Here is a 21,078-nt window from a genome sequence, read left to right as displayed (position 1 = left end):
GATGGAAGGTGGTACACCAGCTCTCAGCTGAACAGCATGCATAATTCTTCCTCTGTGGGAACTTGGTGCCTTGAAAATTGTCTTTGTGCATAAAAGTAACTCCTGGCCCAGGACTGTTTTCTTCTGTCCTCCCCTGCAGCTGCATGGGATACTGAATCTGTAAATTCTCCCTTTCACACATAAGAGGCTTGAGAGTGCTGATAACATCTAGCCAAGGCACATCTGTCTTTTTGCTTTTTGTGAGAATTGTTCACCAAAATTAATAGTCCCCATGAAAGTGTAACAACGCTATGAAAGACTGTCTTTCCTTCCTTTTTTAATAGGGTTTTCTCTGGGTATTTTACCATTTATCTAAATCCATAATGTATCTCTTGGTGCTATCCATCCAGTATAATCTTCAGCACATTTATTTATCTAATGCCTCACACAGATTTTTATGCATTCCAGGGTTAAAAATCATGTAAAGGCAGCACTTGGGTACTCAACTCAGCAAGATCCTGATCACTGTCAAGAAAGCATAGTCACTGCCCCTAGCTGTGGAAATAATTGCTTATGGAGGGGCTCAAAAAACTTCTTTGAAGACTCAGACCTCGTGAATGCAAACAACTTCCTTTAAATTTGCAAGTAACTGCATTAGTGTACCAGGGAGAAAAGTAAGAACTACTTTTTTGGTTGTAATTAGAGTTAGCAAAAGCTTTCAAACATATTCTACCTTCCATACAAAATCCAGGATAATGGCGCTGCCAACAATGTGCAAACAGTTTTGGTCATAATCCTGAATGCCCTTACCTGTGTGGCAATTAAATCAGACCTCAAATAATACTGGAAAATAACTCTGGTGGTCTGATCACTTAATTATGCCACTTTAACAGTGATATATTTTTATTATTTACAGAAGAGGTCACAAAAGTTTGCAGATGTTTAACTTTTGGTTATTTTAATTCTAGCAGTAAGTTATGCAGCAAAATAGCTCTTAAAGATCTTCCCAGGGTGTATTTTTTCTCCTCATGATACTTCTTGAGTAATGTTTTAACAATAGCTTTAAGCTGAACATCCTCTTCCACACAAACAGATCTTAAATCAAACAGTAGTAAAATTCTGCTGAAAATTATATAGATGGAGAATTGGTAGGTCCTAATTAACCAATTAGAAAAGTTTATGAGAGGCAGATTGATTAAATATCAAAGCTTCTGACTTATATTGTCTTTCATAAACTGGCTTTTCTCCAATTAGTATATGCTTTCAGGAGCAGGGGAATAAGATGAAAGGATCTGCAACAAAACTGATTACTGCTGAAACAAAATGAAAGTTGCTGCTTTTCATAAAATACAAGGCTATGGCAGTACTTGAATAATTTTATGGGAAGTTGCTGCCTAAGGCGTATGTTTTACTGTCTGATACTGAATGCATGAGGAAAAACCATCTGTTTTTTTCAGCCTGAACAATTATATGATCCAGATTGAACCACTAGAGGCCAAATATAATAGCTCTGTGTTTTGCTTTTTACTACTCTCTACCTACAGCAGCATGGTCTTGTACAACGTGTATCGTAGCACACAGTTCAAATGATGGCATGGGAAAATACTTTTTCTTCTATTGAGGGTTATCAAATTACTATCCAGGGCTTAATGCAATCATCTACACTTCATCAGACACTGGAGAAATAATTCACAGTAGGAAAGAACAATTTCTGATAAACTTTCACCGCTGTGATGTTTGAACCTTAGGGATTTCCTTTGGCTGGGCAGATCCTCATTTAACATTCAGCCAGGTGAAAGTTGTTGCTGCAGCCTTCATGTATTCAGTTCCAGCTGGGAAAAAGGAGAAGTGCTTTCCTTTGCATGCCCTGAGTAAACAGATTGCACTAAAACATAGCAAGTGAATCCTCACTGTTAGTTTACTTTGAAGGAAAAGCACTTCAGTGATATATAAACTATGGAAAATATTCCACTTTTGTTTCTAGTGATGTGTTTTACAGCACCTAAATGTATGCTTCTCATTTTCCCAGGCTAGTAGGACTGGTATTCTCCCCTCCATAAAAGTACTTACAGTTTAATTTTAGACATAATGTGCTGAGGGGCACTAAAAGAAGAGTTCACTGTTGGAGGGCGGAATGAGGGAATGAGGGGCAATATTTGAATATGTGGGTAGATAAATACAAGCATTTTTATTTTATTCAATGATAATAATAGTAATAATAATAGTAGTAGTAGTAGTAGTAGTAGTAATGATGATGCTTCATGCCCTTTTGAGTTTATGGAAAAACTGAGAGCAAGAGTTGTAGAATTTTGGAAAAAAATTTTCCGGGACTGTTTTTATGTATTGCTGTGAGGATTGTTTCTGCTTTTCATGGATAAACTGCAGAACTATGTCAACCAGGTGCTAATCCACACTGCACCTGGCTTTCCTGAATATTTGCTTTTCTTTTGATTAATACACTGCTTAACTGTACTCATTCCCTCTCCTGACTCACTTTTCCCATCTCTTGTGAACAAACACCTTGCCCACAGTGATATTCCAAATCATAGTCCTGACAGACTGTGGAAAGCAAGTGGTGGGTAAATGGATGATGGTTTTGTGTAGGATTGGGCTGGGACTTAAAAGGATCAGGTTTATTGCACATGTAAAGACTTTCTGTGTAGCCTTAGGCAAGTCCCTCACCTTTACTGTGCCATGGTCTCCAACTGTGATACGGGAACAAGAAACTTTATTTTTTCCTGCTATGTCTGTTTTCCATAACTGTGCTATAAGAAATCTCTTCCAAGTGAAAACTGGTATTGTGTGTTTGGATAAGACCCAGTACAACTGGGCTTCCAATTTACTTGGTATTACAGGAATAAAATCAAACAAGAAATTTTTAATACCTAAACACAAAGGAAGTAAGCAAATGTCATTTTAATTGATTCAGGTCTAAAGAAATTCAGCAAGAGGAAATTACATTCTTTTACTGTAAATTCTTAGTCACTTAGTTTTATTTTGCCCTCCATGCAAGCCTTAATGAGAAGAAACCACATTTATGCCTATGTCAGTAGGATGTAATTATAGGGGGATTGCATCTGAAGGCTGTAGCAGCTGAAACTACCACTAATGTTCTATGAAATTTTTTCCATTTTTATAAAGTGAAGTAGTGGGGAGAAAAATTGCTCACAAGATGGATTTTTGTCACTTATCATAGAATCACATAATCATAGAAAAATAGAATCATAGAAAAGTAGAATCACAGAGTTGTTTGGAGTCAGAAGGGATGTTAAGATCATCCAGTTCCACCCCTCTTGCCATGGGCAGAGAACCTTCCACTAGACCAGGTTGCTCAGAGCACCATCCAGCCTGACCTTGAACACCTCCAGGAATGGGGCATCCACAAGTTCTCTGGGTAACCTGTTCCAGTGCACCCTCACAGTAAAAGATTTTTTCCTAATATCTAACCTAAATCTTACATCCTTCAGCTTGAGGACTTGCCCCTTGCCCTAGCACTACATGCCCTTGTGAGAGGTCCCTCTCCAGCTTTCCTGCAGACCCCATTTAGGCAATGTAAGGCTGATCTAAGGTAGGCTTCTGGAGCCTTCATTTCTGAGGGGATTGGATCAAGGGAGCCTTGATTCTCTCAGCCTGTCTTCCCAGGTGAACTGGTCCAGCACTGAGATCAGTTTGGCGGCTCTCCTCTGGCAGATGTCCCAACAGTCAATGTCTTTCTTGTGCTGAGGGCCCCAGGGTGGGATGCAGCACTCCAGGAGCATTCTCACAGGAGCAGAGGGGGGGAATCACCTTCCTCATCCTCTGGCCACTCCTCTTTTGATGCAGTCCAGGATATGGTTGACTTTCTGGGCTGTGAGCATGCGTTGCCAAGTCATGCTGAACATTTTGTCCAGAAACACCCCCAAGTCTTTCTCCCCAGGGCTGCTTTTGATCCATTGTCTGCTCAGTCTGTACTTGTGCCCGGATTGCACGAGTCTTGTATGAGTTTTTTGCTAAATCTTGAAGCCTGTGTTGATCTTCACCTTTCTCTAGTCTAGAAGATAAGATTGCCATGGTGTGTGCCAGATGTGCACTTTACCCTCCTGGATACTGTTTTATTTACAGTCCTTAATAAAATTTATAGGCAAGCTCCTATCATATTTGATTTTCAGAGTAGAACTTCTCCCCAGCAGTTAAACGATATGCTACAAAATATTCCTCCCAAGTCCTATTGCATTGCAGATAGAAGTTTTCTACTAGAAATCCTGAAGACTAGAATTGTATTTTTATGTAATGTATTGGATATATTATGGCACTCCTCTATTACATCACTGTGGGAACTCTGTATGTTCTGTGGGAAAGAGTAATCCTAGCTCCTGAAGCTCACGTGTATGCAGATGCAGTAATACATTAATGTTATATCCAGTAGTTAGAAACACAGAAGCATGTAGGTTGAAAAAAGCCTCTGTGAGTCTTCCAGTCCAACCTCCTTCTCAAAGCAGAGCTCACTTCAAAGTCAGACCGTGGTCTTTTTCAGCCAAGTTCTGCAATCTTTGGGGGCAGAGGTTTCACAGTGTGGTGCATTGACCCTGGCAGGACACTGGGTGCCCACCATAGCCTCCCTATAATTCCCCTTCCTCATCTGGTTGGAGGAAAGTGTAAGGAAAGGCTCATGGGTCAAGATAAGGGCAGGGAGGGATATTTATCTGCATTAATTACAATATCTATTCACGTGGGTTAGAACATCAGCTAATGAGTCCCAGCAATTCAAAAAAAGTCAAAGGCCTGCTCTTTGTTGGTTGCCTCAATGTGCAGCATGACTGATAAGTGTTTTAAAAAGGAATTTAGCAAAACATTGGTAGAATCAATTATTACTGGGTGCTGATTAGTCAGTTCATGAGACTGTGGGTAAAGGGAACCTCATTCCTGATCCCGTTCATAGATGGTTTCACTAGCACAGCGGTATTCTTGGTGGAGCAGTACAAGAGGAAAGGATAATCCTTACCACCAACAGTATATGTGTCAAGGCAATTCCAGTTCTGCCAGCTCATGTCTGCAAACATGTACTGTGACTGCTAAGGGCTGGACATGGGATATACAAGAATTTCTGCAGTGATACCATTAATTTGGATCTTCCTCACAAAAAGATTTTGCTTTTTTTGCCTGTGTATTTCATCAGTGTCATGAAATATACAGGGTCATGCAAACTGAAAATTGTGCTCATGTTTTCCTGACTGTGACTGCTTGGCTTGTGGCTTGTGTAATTGTTTTGAGTTCTTCAGTGGATTGCATGAAACAAAGTTTACCCCCAGAATGGATCCTGTTCACTGAGGACAGCAATGCCCTAGCTCTGCCTCTCCCTTCAGGTGGTTTGAACACTAAATCTGTTGCTCAGAAGGAGGTTGTTTCAGATGGACAGATAGGTGCAATATGTAACTGAGCTCTTTGGTAAACTTATGCAGCAGGGGTTTGGGGTCAGTTGAGGGAGAAATGATTTTTCAGACCTGGGAAACAACCCTCCCACTGGAGATCTCCCTTTAAAGACACTTAAATTATCTGGATTGCATAAAGGTACAGGATTGTGATACAAAAAGTAACATCTGTGGATATTAGGTCGTTTTCCCAAGAAAATCTTATGGCTCTGAATTCTAGCAGTGCTTCTTAAAGCATATAGATTTAATAACAGGCTATTATTCTAATGTCTTTAATGAACTAAGTTAAGTGGTAGCTGTATTCCCCTCTACTAATGAAGGCTGCACAGAGACAGACTTCTATTAATGTTGGTGAAGTACAAACAATATAGATACTGGATCAGGGTACTGTAAAATATTAACAATTATTAATATTCTTTCTTTTTCAGTTTTCTCCTTGTGTTTGGTTGCTTGATTTTGTCCGTGTTTTCTACTATTCCTGAACACACAAAACTTGCCTCTGGTTGTCTCTTCATTTTGGTAAGTGAAAATTCTAAATACACGACCATTTTACAGATACTTTAGTATACATTCAAATCCTCTCCCTTGCCGTGGAGTAAGTAATATAATACCATAACTGAGCATTTAGAAAAAAAAATCAGACTTTTCCTCAGAATGATGAAAAAATGATAAATTAGAGGATTCCACAATCTTTTTATTTAAGAACAGGTCAGACAGTGCTAATAAAGTGTGGTAGTGGATCCCCTTCTTTGCTTGAGAACTGCTGTGGTTTATAACAGATAGATTTTCCACCACAGTTTGGCAGTGACTGAGCATGAAAGACCTTTGATATTGCTGCTGTCATTTAAAAAGTCAGTATGTAGTAAGAGGCACTTAAAATAGGAATTAATTTTGGTATCTTAGATACGGATTTGGGCTAGCTATTGGTAGATACTGACATTTTAGTAGCAGTTGCTGCAGTAGGATGTGGTAGCTTCATTATTTCTTCACAATACATGCTTTTGTATTATGTTTATCTCTCCTTTTTCCCTTCTGAGGTAAATGAAAAGGGCTTTAATCCCTAAAAGTGCTTAACATTTTTCATGCATTGTACAGATGACACTTTATTCATCTGCTTCTTGATGGGCCATTTAGTTCTGCAAGTGGTGGCCTGAGGATAGGCAGTAGTGGATATTAGAACGTCACCATGCACCCAGAGTTACCATGGTTATTTCAGTTCCATGCATTCAGCTGGCTTTGCCTTGTTGGGTAGCACCTGAGGTGAAGTAACTGTTGACAAATGCCAACATTTTAATTGTCATCACTGTGTATATCCAAAAGCTCTGGTCTTCAGAGCAGCTCCCTAATTAATTATGGCATGAGCAGGCTGATAATTATGTTGCGTGCTATGTCTTTACAGCACAATGGGCCACTGCATCAAAATACCAGAACTAAATGTCCAGAGCAGGCTAGGTGCAGGTATGTGGTGTTTTGCTCCATTGGATGATTTTTTAGCAGGGCTAATTAGGGAGAGCCATGCTAAATGTTGCATTTTTCTTTCTAGCCATTTTAGTGCTTTTTCTTTCTCTGGAGAAAAGATCAGGTGGCATTAAACCAGCTAAAAATGGTCAGAATTAAACCTCCACTCACACCTAAACCCATTATTTACAAATATGAGCAACATTTGGTAAATGAAAGTCTGTTTGAATGTTCTGCAGCTAGTTATATTATTGTAACTGGTACACTAATTGCTAAGATTTTTTGATATTGAAAACAGGAAAATCTGATTAGTCTGAAAATAACCTATGTGTAATAGAAGAGGCTTTTGTGACAAGTAATCCGTTTTCCTGTATACTTATGCAAATTGGTCACAGAAATACCATTTGTTCTGACATTTAATATGCATTCCCCGTGAGCCACATTTTTGTTGATTGTGTTGGTACACTTAGCACTGCTGATTCCTCAGCTGGCTGGCTCCCTGTACTGTGCCACGGGTCTCACAGGAGCCACAATGTGCAGGAGCCCTGTGAATGCCTGGCCTTGCTCCCAGTGCCGGGCAGAGGTGTGGTGAGCTCTGATGGCTGGCACACCAGTCCTTGCAGAGGTGCCCATCAGCTGAGCAGAGCTGCTCAGTGTCTGCTGAGGGAAATCTTCTGTGCTTTTTGCTGCTCTGGCTTCAAAGATGAGCTTTGTCCATCCTAACTGCTCTGCCTGTGCATCCCATGGCATCCTCTGAACAAGGAATAGGCCTTAAGGAGGAAGAGGGTGGATGGTTGATCCTTGAAGCACCAATTCTAGCCTCATCCAGCATTTCTATAATAAAGCCTACGTGTTCAGCAAACCTTTGGCAGGAATAAACCTAGTGACAACGAATTTTGCATCTCCTGCTGTGGGTCTTTAATGAGAAAAATATAAACACAGCAAAGTATGAAGTTCCAGAAGGAGGCTAAAGCTGACTGCTTAATGCAGATTGCTGATGCATGGTTTGTTCCTTCTCTACATACTGAATCAGTAGCTGATATTAACAATGTTACCAAAACAAACTTTTGGAACCGCAAAGCAAGAGGACAATACATTTCTACATTAATTCAGGAGCAGTTGTTTTGGCTGTGCCAATACCTAACTGCAGCCACTGGAGTTTTCACAACCTTTTCCTTGCAGTGATTCACAGAGCTCTTCCAAATGTGTCATTTAGCAAGACAGCTGTGTTACCTATCAGGTCTGGTTTAATAATGTTTGTGCATTGTGCTTGAAATAGAAGATACATGTTTATTTATTAATGAAGTACCGTACAAATAGAACAATCCATAGAGCTGCCTGCTGGGTTTCTGTGAGCTGTTTGTTTTGCAGATTTATTCCAGATGGTCTCCCCTACAGCCACGTTAATTGGCTAAAAAGCTAATGTAATGTTCCTCCAACTTAATACCTGAGCTGCTGCATGCACGGGCTTTTGACATATTGCAGCTATTCACAATTGCACAGGGAGATTAAAGAGGGAAGTGTAGATGAGCTGAGCAAACCTTTTCCTCCTTCTCAGAAAGGCCAGAGGAGCTGAGAAGATTATTCTTCTCCAATCAGTCAATTCCATTTATCTGCCCAAGCCATGCCTTACAAGGGAGCAGGGAACATATCTCCTAATCACTGCATCCCAAGTACTCTCTCAGAAACATGCAATTTGTGATAGCTCAAAGCAAATCATTGTTTAGGAAAGCAATAATAGCTGAGGGCTTCTGGGCTTCAGCAGAGGTTAATGGACTCATCTGGGCTGCAGAAATGCCTGAGCTCTGCTACCAGAGCTGGGGCAACAGCTCTGGTAGCACAACCTGCCCTGCTGTGTTGTGTTGGACCCAGCTTCAATTCTGGCATCCACACAAGTACTGCTGTGTGCCAAGGCTGCTTCTCCTTATCAGGAAACCTGTCAAGGGAAACGCCTTCAACATTTGCATTTATCCTGAACGTGAAAGTCATGCAGATAAGTTAAGTGCATGTTACATACAGTAAACGTGGGATTGTTGAATCAGTAATTAATTTGGTTAGATTTGTGTCCAGAAATAATAAGAGTAATCAGGAGGAGATCATCAGATAAAACTACACAATGAAAATTATGCTTTAGCCTCATCTGTGCACACAACTTCTGGCACTTGAGCTGTAGCAATGATATATCCCAGACAGGCAGTAGGATAAAAATCTACTTCAGCATCAAAATAAACCACAAGCAGCTTAAGAATCCAACTAACACAGCAAGAAAATAATCTTTGGTGTATTGCTGATCTACAAGTCCATTTGCTAGCACTTTATCAAATAATAAACACAAGGGGACTAAAACTGAGGCTGTGAAGGCAAAATCAAATATTTTGGGGAAGATAGCCAAGAAGGAATATTATCTAGAACTGGAGGTCATTCACTCTCTTGACCAAACTCCCTATATTTCAAGTTCATTTTCAACTAAAGCTGAAAGTTATGTGAATTTCTGGTTCACTTCTGTTTGTTTGCTGTCAATGCAAGAAAACTAATGAAATGATTTGTGTTGACCCAGGAAGATTTGACTAATTGAGAAGTAAAAAAAAAGTCTTGGATCAGTTTAATGTTTCATTTGACCTGGCATAAAATATTATTTGTGTATTTGATTATCTCAGACCTTTTAGCTTAGAACTCAGATTAAGTTTATAGGGGGGAAAAAAAGTCATTTTTATTTGAAGTGAGAAAGCATCCTCTTTTTTTTGTAATTTTAATTTTTAATCAAGATGGGTAGATGAAAAAATGCAAGTGAATTTCTGCAGGACTGGTTTTATCAAATCTGGTTTGTGGTTTTCTCTGAAAATGGCTGGTGTAGAAAGCTGTACCCAGATTTGTAGAATAAAGGCCTCTGAAAATGTACTCTAGGAACACATTCTTCAGGCAGAAATAGCTCCCAAAGATATAAAAGCAGACAGCATGCACAGGATGAAGCTGGTTTCTCCATGTACTATGGTCACACACATGAACCCACAGTGAGAGTCCACCAAGTGCTTCTAGCAATGAATATCTTTCCAAGATTTTTTTCTCTTAATATTTTTGCATAAAAGAAAAAGGATACACATTGATTTAAAAACATAGTGTATAGCTGCCCCACAGCAGGTAAGCATGTATTCAAATTGCTCTAGGAAATAAGTCCATCCATGGGAATGTACTCATTCAAATCCACTACAGAATTGTAAAACTGACCAGAGTGGACTTTAAAAAGGGATTTAGATAGTGCCCAATTAAAAAAAAAAAAAAAAAAAAAAAGGCATTTTTCAGTTTAGATTGTACCAGCACTTGAATCCTCTTGCCATACTTGAATAAATGACCACCAGACCTGAGAAAGGACTTAGTGATAGCTCTATAGGACCAGCTATCAAGGCATAAAAATAAAAAATTATCTTGAAAGATTTCAATTATAGATTCATTTCTAACAACAGTAAGGTATAGACCATATTACTGGAATTTTCTTCTGAGAAAAACAGATTAATTTATCCCTGAGTTAAAAATTGGTGAGTTTGTTGAAACTCAAAATCATTATTTCTCAAGAAATACTGATTTCTAGTGTTTTATTTTCCAAATCAAAACTTAGCTTTGAAATGTCAAAATTCCTCATAGAAATCTCTGAAAAATTACATTAGATACACAACACTGATGTCAAAGACAGAATAAGAGAGGGAACTATAATGTTGATGAGGTCAAAACCTTCATATTTTCAGTCTTGTTTGGATTAATGTACACTAACAATATAATAACATGAGCATAAAACAATTCAGCCATGTCATAAGAAACTACCTGTTAGCTTTGAAAATACTCTTACCATACAAATATTAATATTTTCACATCTTTGCTGTTTAAATTTATGATCTCCAGGTCCAAACTGACTGTTGTTACAAAAATTTGGGCAAGAGTCCATCACAACTGCTTGTGAATCTTTGTGTAGAAACAAAACAGACTTTCCACTGGAAATTTAAATGCTGGACCCACTTTGCTGAAATTAAAAGTTATGATGAGGAAGTCTGACAGAAAGAAAAAATTTAAATTAAAAGATAGAGTTATTATAAACAGTGGCTGTCCTCAAAGCTTAATTCTTCTCTCAGAAGGCAGTGTTGGCACTTCCAACCAACCAGCAAAGCTCTCTAACAAACAAGTACACACTGTAGCTATGGAGAGAGAGATGAAAGTAACCAGAAAAATTATTTCCTAACAACAGAACACAGCACTGCACATAAAACTCTCGAGATATCTATATATTGTCAGCAGGAGGTATCCATATATTGTCAGCAATGCTCAGGATGATAAGTACACTTCAACAGGTCAGAAAATAAAGATGTCTCAATGCTGGCATAAGCCTATTATGGATATGGTTCTGGGATTGGTTATATTGTTAGCAAAGTTTTGTCCTTTCTTTTATTTTATTCTTTGGTATTAAGCAGAGATTTCCTTTGTAAAGAAAAGATTGAAAATCACACATTGAACAGAATAATTTTTCCATTGTAATTAAAACTGCAGTATATTAGGTGCTACTGGGAAAGCTAAAATGGGTTTGATGACTAAAGATGATTAAAATTGCATATGTGATCTACAATCAGGGAAAAAATAATCTTATAACTGAATCACTTGAAGAAGATAAGATAACTATGAACAGTTACTGCAGCATTCAGCAGCAAATGCAGTAGAAAGCAAGAGAGTTTTTGTCTCTGCCAGAGCAGAACTACCAGTCAGTTGTGTTCAGCAAGAAATCTGCATTTGATGTGAAATGTTAGGATCACCAGAGTTGCCACAGGTCAGTGGCTGGTGGATGAAATGCCATCCACAGAATTATTTTCCATTCCTCTCAATGAACAGGGCATATATAGAGAAATGGGTGGTGATGCGCAGTGAAGAAAAACGGGTGGAAATAGCAAAACCACAAGCAGTGATAAATGTAACAAGTTCATGAACTAGTACAATTTCAATATTAAAATGGCTAACCTGTAGTAAGAAAGCCAGTGTTGCATTTCTAAATAGGTACATTACACTAATTTATGTTATTGTTATCAGTTCCTATAAAAATGGGGAAAATGGGGAGAATTAGATGTCAGTGATGGGGTTCAGATTAATAAGGATATAATTATTTGAGGAGGGGAAAGCATGTCTGCTTTTAGGTTGATCAACACATTGTGCTAAAAAACCAAACCAGCTGTCTTGGACTTCCTTTAAGGACAAGTAAGGAACATTCCTTACACAAGTGCTCTTCCCATGACATGTATTTCTTGTTTTATCAGTTTAAGTGATAACAAGGTGGCATGGGAAATCACCTCCAAGGAATAAGTGTAACATTTTCTGCAGATGTAGATTTCGAATAGTTTATGTTAGATCCTGCAATATTAAATTGTATTGGTTTCATGCTAGAGTTTGATATGGAGATCAAGAACTACCTCCTTAAAACAGGCAAGAAACAGTTTAGATTGCAACAGTAAAAATGGATAGATATCAAACTCTCTATCAGAAATTCAGACCTGACCTTTGTCAGGGAAATATTGATTTGCCAAATGGAAATGCAGAATATGTCCCCAGAGGAAAGCCAAAGTACACGGTTAAAAATAACATGTAAGGAAAAAATTCTACAATAAATTCTCAAAAATTCTTCCATTAAATGTCAAAAGGAAAAGAGTGCTGAAGAAGACAGCAACATCAGTGATATGCAAGCCATTTGGAAATCTAGGGAAAATCCAGCATCTGAGTAGCACAGAAAGGCTGCAAACCACTCCATCTCTTTGCAGAGACGTGACAAAGCATGTGAAGACACAGCTTGCTGCAGTCGAAATGTGAACTTTCCTCAACTGACAGCAGAAATCTGTTCAGTTTATGATTCATTTTTAAAACTATGAATTCGAGCAAATGTCCAGCACACAGCTGGATAAACACACCATGCAATGAGTGAGCAGCTGGCTCATGGGTTGGGCACTAAGGATTGTAGTGAATGGGGTGACATCAGACTGGTGACCTGTCACTAGTGGAGTCTCACAGGGCTCCATCACCAGCCCTGTGCTCGTCAACATCTTCATAAATGACTTGGAGGCAGGACTGGAAAGGGATACTGAACAAGTTCACAGATGATACAAAACTGGGAGGAGCTGCTGACTCCCTCCAGGGCAGGGAGGCACTGCAGAGACCTTGACAAATCAGAGAGCTGGGCAACAACCAACAACATGAAGTTCAACAAGGGAAGGTGCTGGATTCTGCACCTGGGATGGGCAACCCTGGATGTACAGACAGGTTGAGGAATGGGATGCTGGAGAGCAGTGCCAGGGGAAGGGACCTGGGTGTGCTGGTTGACTGAAAGTTGAACATGAGCCAGCAGTGCCCTGGCAGCCAGGAGAGCCAACCCTGTCCTGGGGGCATCAGGCACAGCATCACCAGCTGGGCAAGGGAGGGGATTGTCCTGCTCTGCTGATGTCTAGAGAGGCTACCTGGAACAGAGGCTGGACAGAGTTAAAGAAATAAAGTAGGTATTTATTGAAAGGCCTTCAAAGGATACACCTTGGGTAGCAGAAGAGCCCGGCCAGGGCTCTGCCCAAGATGGACCCAAGAGGGATGACTGGTCATGACTTTTCACACTTATATAAATTTTGGTTCATCTACATATTTGGGTTAATCGTCCAATTACAGCTTCAGGTTATGCAGTCTCATCCTCCCAAATTGTTCTCTTCAATTTGCTGTTGTTTGTACTTTTTGGGCCCAAAGAAACTATGTCCTTGGTTCTCAGGCTGGAAAAGGATTGTTTGTGTAACTAAACTGTGAAGAGAACTTGCTAACACTTTACATGAAGTTCAGAGTCACACACTGAGGTAGTACAGATATTGAAAAATATGAAAGCTAAAACTTAAGTCATCACTGCTCTGCACTGGAGCAGCCTCACCTCAAGTGCTGGGAACAGTTTTGGGCACTGTAATATAAAAAAGATATAAACCTGTTAGGGAGTGTCTAAAGGACAGCAAAGGTGGTGAAAGGCCTTGAGGGGAAGCTGTGTGAGGAGCAGCTGAGGGCACTTGGTCTGTTCAGCCTGGAGAAGAGGAGACAGGGAGGAGATCTCACTGCAGTGACAGCTTCCTTGTGAGGGGACAAGAAAACGCAGGCACTGATCTCTTCTCTGCAGTGACCAGAGACCGGACCTAAGGGAATCGCCTGAAGTTGTGTCAGGGGAGGTTTAGGTTGGTTATTAGAAAAAGTTTTGTCTCCCAGAGGGTGGTTGGGCACTGGAACAGGCTCCCAACAGGGAAGCGGTCCCAGCCCCAAGCCTGACAGCATTCAAGTGTTTGAACAAGGCTCTCAGGCAGAGGGTGTGACTCTTGGGGGTGGCGCCGTGCAGGGCCAAGAGTTGGACTCAGTGTCCTTGTGGGTCCCTTCTGACTTAGCTGGTTCTGTGATTTAGTGATTCTGTGCAAGAAGTATTGAAATACAGGCAAAAACAAACAAACAAAAACATTCTGTAAGAATCCAGAGCAGACACACCTATAATAAAAATATCCACCTAAAGTGAAGGCGATGGTGAATACACAGACACACAGTGGAACTAAGTTCAGTCCTGAGGACCCTGAGTTGTGGGTGAATTACAAAGGTAAGTTAGCAGAATAAATACTGGCCATTTTAGACTTTTAGTCTTCCGTGAAGTACCTAAGGAAAGGGTGTATGTTACGGACGGGACAATAAAAATAACTTTGGTATCACATCTGAACCAGACAGGAATTGGCTAATTGTACCACATGAAGATATGATCACAGGAAATGTATGGCTCTCAAAGATATATATATATGTTTTCTTTTTCCAAGAGACCCAAATTCCATAAACCTGGAAAAATATAATAGGAAAAACTGCAGCACAGTCAGCGAATGGCATGATGCGTGAAACACAAGGCTTGGTATACTGGCTCTCAAAATTCAGTTATTTGACTAAAAAAGGGAGTCCAAGTCAGTTTTTCACAGAACTTAAGGAACTGGATAAAAATATTGTGACCAGATAATTGTCCAAGTAGCAGAAATGTTTGATGAGGTGATATTTTTAAGAAAATTAACGCTTGAACAGGATTTTGGCTGATTGGGTTGACTGCCTACCAAGACCAGTTTGTAAAAAGTTGGAAACTGTCAGAAAACACTTTCTTAAAGTTGTTTCCTGAAAATTTTGGTACCAGTAACATTTCAGTATATATCAACCCAGATGCACTTAGGTCTCCCAGTGGTTAAAACATGCCCAGATGAACAACTAGGGAAGCTCTCCTAATGAGCTTTGACAACTGAGAAATTGCAAAAAAGTAATTTTTAAAAGAACAGTGCAGATATCATTTGCAGAATCTCCAGCATTTAACAACTCCAAGCATGCTAAGGCCAAAGAATAAAAGAATGAACACGCTGTCCTACTCTGCAGTACAGCATGTCAGATGCAATCAGTTAATTGACATGCACGTGATCAGCCATAACAATTAGCTTAAACCCCTTGCATCAATACTAAATCAATAGGGATGCCAGGGCATAGAAGGATTCAGAGTTCTGATGCCTGTTCTACACTTGTTTGGGAGAGAGAAAAGATACAAAATTCTTCACAAACATTTCAAGAGGAAAATTTTGGATCTGTGTCGCTACAGAGACATGTGCTTGAACCTCTGCCTCTAATGTGACATCAGAAATGTGACTACAGCAGAAAGAAATGCATGAAGAAATCACAAAGGAAGTGCAAAGGCCTGGGTACAGCTGTACAGAGCTTCTTTGTTTCCAATATGAGGATAAATTTAAAACCAATATTAGACCATTTACCACTGCTATCTCACTAAAGAGAAAGAAATTCTGAGCAAGCACAGAGAAGGGTAAAAAACTTTTGGAAAGTAGAAAATTATTCTATAACATGACTTTTATGCTATCATCTCCTTTAAGGAATTCTCTTAGATGTGTAGTTGCACCTGACACACAAACAAATGGTATGGCACAAGGCAGTGAGCACAAATGGCTGGAAAACCCTGTTCAAAGGTGATGCAGCATCCAGGAAAGAGCAGGATAGATATGGAGAAGTCAGTGCTCCCCATTGCCCCTTTTCCCAGTTTGAAAGAGGGTATTCAGGGATCATCAGAGTGTCCCTGGAAGAACCATGTGCACCAGCAGGAGCTTTGGGATCTGTTTGCCCCCAGGTACAAGTTGCAGATTGCCCACGTGGTATTGGCAGTAACCATGGTGGCCAGGGCAGCCCTGCAGCACTCGTTGCTCTGGTCCCAGCAGGTCCTCAGCAGCTGGCCCATGATGGTGATGTGGAGTGAGTCTGCTGGTCTGGGGAGGCAGAGGATGCTGAGGAAGACTAGCACAGTTTAAGTGGTAGGAATAATACATTGTGTCTGACACAGTAAATACTTGTCTTTATAAGATATTATGAAAAACATAAATAAATGGTATCTATGTAATTCTGCTGCTGGGTTGTGCTATCTGATTCAAAACTGGTTTATTTAAAATAAAAATTCACAGCTTTTTCCTCTCGCAAAGGAGTAAAAAAGATGCATGACTGATGGATGCCATGTCAAGTACAAACACTAAAAGCTAGAAGGGATAGCAGAAGTCATGTATATAACATGTGGATTAAGCATATAACTGGGATTTTAATATTATATCACTAGATTTGTAGCTGTGTATTTGAGTAAAAGGCACAAAACTGATTTCTCAATAATTCTCTTTTTAATGTAGAATCTACATGGAAATTCTTAATCATAATATGGAAAATCAAGTGCTCTAAAAGTATCACATCCATTATAAAACTGATAAATGATAAAAAGGTGCATAAATTTCAGTTCATGCTTATTGTGTATTGCATTGGGAGCTGAAGTGAAGTCTCTGGTTGTGATTTATATGCCACTAATAGGTTCTATTCTGGGTTATGTTTTCAGATTTATGGCTGTCTCTCCTTCTGTTCAACTACAGTTGGAAAGAATTAAAACATTTTTTCTTAAGTGTATGCATACACACCAAGATATGCTTGTTAGCTGTTTCGACCAAAGATCTCCTCTTTTTAGTGCTGAACCAGGAATAACACAAACGTGTTCAAATTTACCATGCTTTGAACCATGCACATATTCTTACCTGGTTGTTTTAATCTGGAAAAAGGCCAGTATAACACAATTGCCTGTAGTCCTACACCAGCTTCTGCATCATAACTATTTAAAGCCCAGAGCTTTGTCAAGTTTCATTGAGACAGACCAGTGTTGTGCTTCCCCTCACACCCAATGGCATATCTTTAGAGTGTACAGCCCAGCTTTAGAGCTCAGTACCTGGAATCAGTAGAGGGGGATTTCTGGCTTTAGAGACTCATGTTGTTGATAAGCTGAGGTGTTCTGTTCTAGCTTTAATTGAATGATAAAACAATCTTTGACTATGAGTAATAAAGCATTGCTATTTGGATGGTATCAAGTATTCGTGTGTCACCCTGAAGATATTTCAGCAGCTGGTGATATACTTAAACCAGTCAGCCATAAATTAAAGTATGAGAACATGTTTATTCTCCTTCCTTTCAAAATTATTTGGAAACACTGGACTTCCCTGATTTAGAAACACTGGACTTGCCTGTTTATGAGATTTTAGGGAAGAGGGGATATATCCCAAGCAGTATCAGATGACATTGTTCCTCGTGCTCTGCTGTTGTGTTAGTGTAGTGAGGCTTGCTGATCTACACACCAGATAAGGATCTGCAGGGCAGCTACACTGCACAGATGTCTTCAGAAGGGAAGCACTTGTGGCCTTACTAAAGCTTATTTCAGAGGATTTATTTGGTCTGTTCCTGTCCATCTCTCCAACTTCTGACAATGTCAGTTGCTCACAGTTCTCCTATGAGCTCAAGGCAGACAGCTCCTCACATCAGTCTGCAGCTCTGTTGTGCTACTTCACTAGCCTTTAGAATAATTAAAATCACCATTTCCATACAAGAAATATAATTAAAATAAGAGCAGAGACATTGTCTTGTGGGTGTATTTCTTATATCCAAGCCTCAGCTCATTTACACATTGCAAAATAACCTGAAGCATCCTAGATCAGCAGAGGGTGCTCAACTTTGGTCATTTTCCTATTGCAAAAATAGCTCTAATTCCCTAATGTTGCAGTCTACAGTGAAGGCACCTGCTTCATCAGCAGCAAATTATTTTCAGTTTTAATAAGCAGTTATGCAAAAGAGTGAGAAAGCTATTATATAAACTTACTTTTTGCTGTTAAAATGTTATGCTTAGGGAAATCCTTATCATTAAAAACTGCCTGAGAAGCATGTTAATGTAAACAACTTCAACAAGTCATGTATCCTAATTGGACAGCAGGAAGAAAAGGGGGACAGGGAGGGCGGAAGTGCTGGATTTTACAGAATATGCTTAATTTTCTTAATTATCAACCCTGTTGATTGGCGTCCTCCAGGACCTTTTATTAACAGAAACCTTGCTCTGGATGACCTCTTATTTTCTTTTCCTGCCATTTGTGTGAACCTGGTTGTTCCAGTGGTGTAACAACCCAGGCACACACAGATGTAAAAATCTTCAGGAGTACACTGCTAGCCAAAAGCAACTGAACCTTGTCAGCCCAAGGGTGTCAGCCCTGCTTCTCTTGCAAGGTTCCCCAGGACAACTGGAGCTGCATGTGCAGAAACATTTCAGGAAAAAGCTCATCAGTTTGGATGAACTGTGCTTTGAGAAGGAAGAGAAACTTTCCACTGTCTGAACCACCCATGCATCTGCCATAGTGGTTACTGGGAGGTGCTAACTGTGAGCTTGGACAGCCAAAATAGTGACAGATTGTGGTAACTCTGGTGTAAGGCCAAATGCAGCTGTGATTGGAAAAGGATAACAAGACAGGGAAAAGGCAAGAAATGGCAAATGCTAATGCCCCTCTGCTCTACCTAGGAAGGGAAGGGTTAGATTTCCAGTAAATCTTAACTTGCTCATCAGTTCAAATGCAGCCTTGATTAATTTTGAAGTGGGCCAGATTTATAAACAGTGCAAGATTTTCCCATTCTGATGTAAATGTTGTTTCTCATTCTCATAAGTAATTCAAAATTAATGATGTTCCATTATATTATATGTAGGACAGAGATACTTGGAATGCATCATTTCTTCAGCCTTCAAGTCTACAAAGCACGAAGTCTAATGATTTATTCCATCACATGCCTTTCCAATCATGTTCCGATCTTCTGTTTCAATTGCTAAGGAACAAAACCCAAGTTATTTCAAAGCCTAGATTTATGCTTAAGTTGGCAATAAGCCTTCAAAATGAAATATGAAAAAATAAAAATCCTGATCTTGTTTTGGATGCATCTTTCCAATTTTTGTCCACAGAAGACCAAAAACCTTGTAACTTTACAGCTGCCATAAGGAAAAATACTGTCATGCCCCAGCCTGTATTAACCCCGACAGGGATTTGCCTTAAAATTTTGACTGAGTGCCCCAACTACTAAAACATTACTTTTTTACACAGTGGTGTGGAATTCTTTGTCTCTCTCTGGTCTTGACCTGAACCAATTCAAAATAAAACAAAGATGTTGTGTGTACTACTATGAAGAATTTTGTTTCAATGCGTTATGGTTTTTTGGGAAAATCCTTTCTCTTTAGACTTTATTATATTTTATATTTATTCCCTTCAAAATTATCATTTTATTTGAGGAAGTAGGAGTCATTAGGATATAAAGATCATTTTGAAACAACACTATTTCAATCAATGCAAAAATAAGTGTGAAACTCCATCTACATTTTCTTCAATGTTTTTCCTTTTTTTCAAGCTTATCATGTACTTAAAAATCTTGAGAAACTTGCTTTGGGTGGAAGAAAATCACATGTAGCATTTTTAAAAGCAGCAGTTCTTTTAGCATCCCAGTGTGCAGAGATGTATTTACTGTATTTGAGATCAGTATAGCTACAGTTGTTATATTGCTTAAGTAGCAGAAAAAATTGTTTAAGTAGTAGAGACCTTTGTTAATTTTGAAATGATACAACCATGCATAAATTTCTAATGGTTCTAGAAATGATTACTTTTTCTCAAGGAATAAACAGAGATATTTCACATTGTTTCTTCAAGAAAAACCTCGTACTCTTACTCCAACCACTAAAATAAATTTGAGAAAATATCTTTTTGCTCTTTTTCTCTCCCAAACCAGATGTATCTCCATGAAGTTCCTCTTTTTACTGTATGTGTTTGTGGGTGAGAGAAAAATCTGATTTCTGTCTCTAACACACAAAGGCACCACGCAGTAGTGCACAGACTCTCAGAAACATGCTTTCAGCACGCAATCAATTTTCTCATCTTTGTCTCACTGAGCAAGCATAGCACCTAGTAATGGCTAGTAATAGTACAGGTGATAAATACAAAACTGCATAGCACTGGTAGGAACCAGAAGAGGAAGCTTTCCAAAAAAATTGCCTCTTTCCAACTCCTACCAGCAGTTTTGCAGTACTGTTTGAACTGACTTGAGCTGTGGACTAGTCCTTCCAGGATCGCTGAGTACTTTTTGTCCTTGCCAGTTCCCCATCAGAGGCCCTGCCAGGGTTGGAGTACAGGAGAGGACACACTCCTGTGTGTGTGGATCAGCTTCTGGAAGGTGCCTGGGACAATTTCACTGCACTTACAAAGTGTATCATCCATCTGTACACACCGTGCGTTTCCCAGGGAAACAACAAACTTTATTCAAATGAAATGTGATTAAGTTTTAACAAGAAAAGGATTTTATTGGAAGCAAAGAATTTTTCATGCTTCTCAGACCTCCTTTCCTTCAGTATCTCTCACCCTATCCCAAAGAAGAAACTTCTTTAGGAGAATCAGATGCAGAAATGGCCTGGATGCCTGCCATCAACACTCATAAATTCAGAGGCATCATCTAACAATGTGTAAACCAGATTTGACAATTCATGATTTAACTAGCACTATAAAAGTGGTAGTTAAATAACTAAAATGTGTATTCTTCCTTTTTTCCAGCTGGCTTCCTGTCCATTTTATTCTTGGCCTACACAGAATTTCCTACAAGGAAATGTACCACAGGGTAGCCAACTACTAGGAATTATTGTTACTATATGGGGAACTTTTTCAGTTTTGTGCATAATATTTTCTGAAGTTGTGCAATAACACTGCCCATGGAATTAAGTTGAAGTTTCTTGTAGTGGAATAAAAAGAAAATCCTGAACAATCACACACATTTTTCCATGTGTTATTTTCTAATAAAAAATGTGGCATTT

General features: G+C 39.3%; 1 protein-coding gene across 2 annotated transcripts in view; it reads left to right on the top strand.

Annotated features, from left to right (window-relative positions):
- Nucleotides 1-21,078, top strand: part of KCNQ5 (potassium voltage-gated channel subfamily Q member 5) — a 278,254-nt gene that overhangs the window by 185,931 nt on the left and 71,245 nt on the right. For both annotated transcript variants that reach the window (XM_050972702.1, XM_018919196.3), the window contains exon 2: nt 5,816-5,906. In XM_050972702.1, the coding sequence (XP_050828659.1) occupies nt 5,816-5,906 (91 nt within the window). The remainder of the gene's footprint in view (nt 1-5,815; nt 5,907-21,078) is intronic.

This window comes from Serinus canaria, chromosome 3, assembly GCF_022539315.1.
Source record: "Serinus canaria isolate serCan28SL12 chromosome 3, serCan2020, whole genome shotgun sequence".
NCBI classification, from domain to species: domain Eukaryota; kingdom Metazoa; phylum Chordata; class Aves; order Passeriformes; family Fringillidae; genus Serinus; species Serinus canaria.
This window is presented reverse-complemented; position numbering and strand designations above follow the sequence as displayed.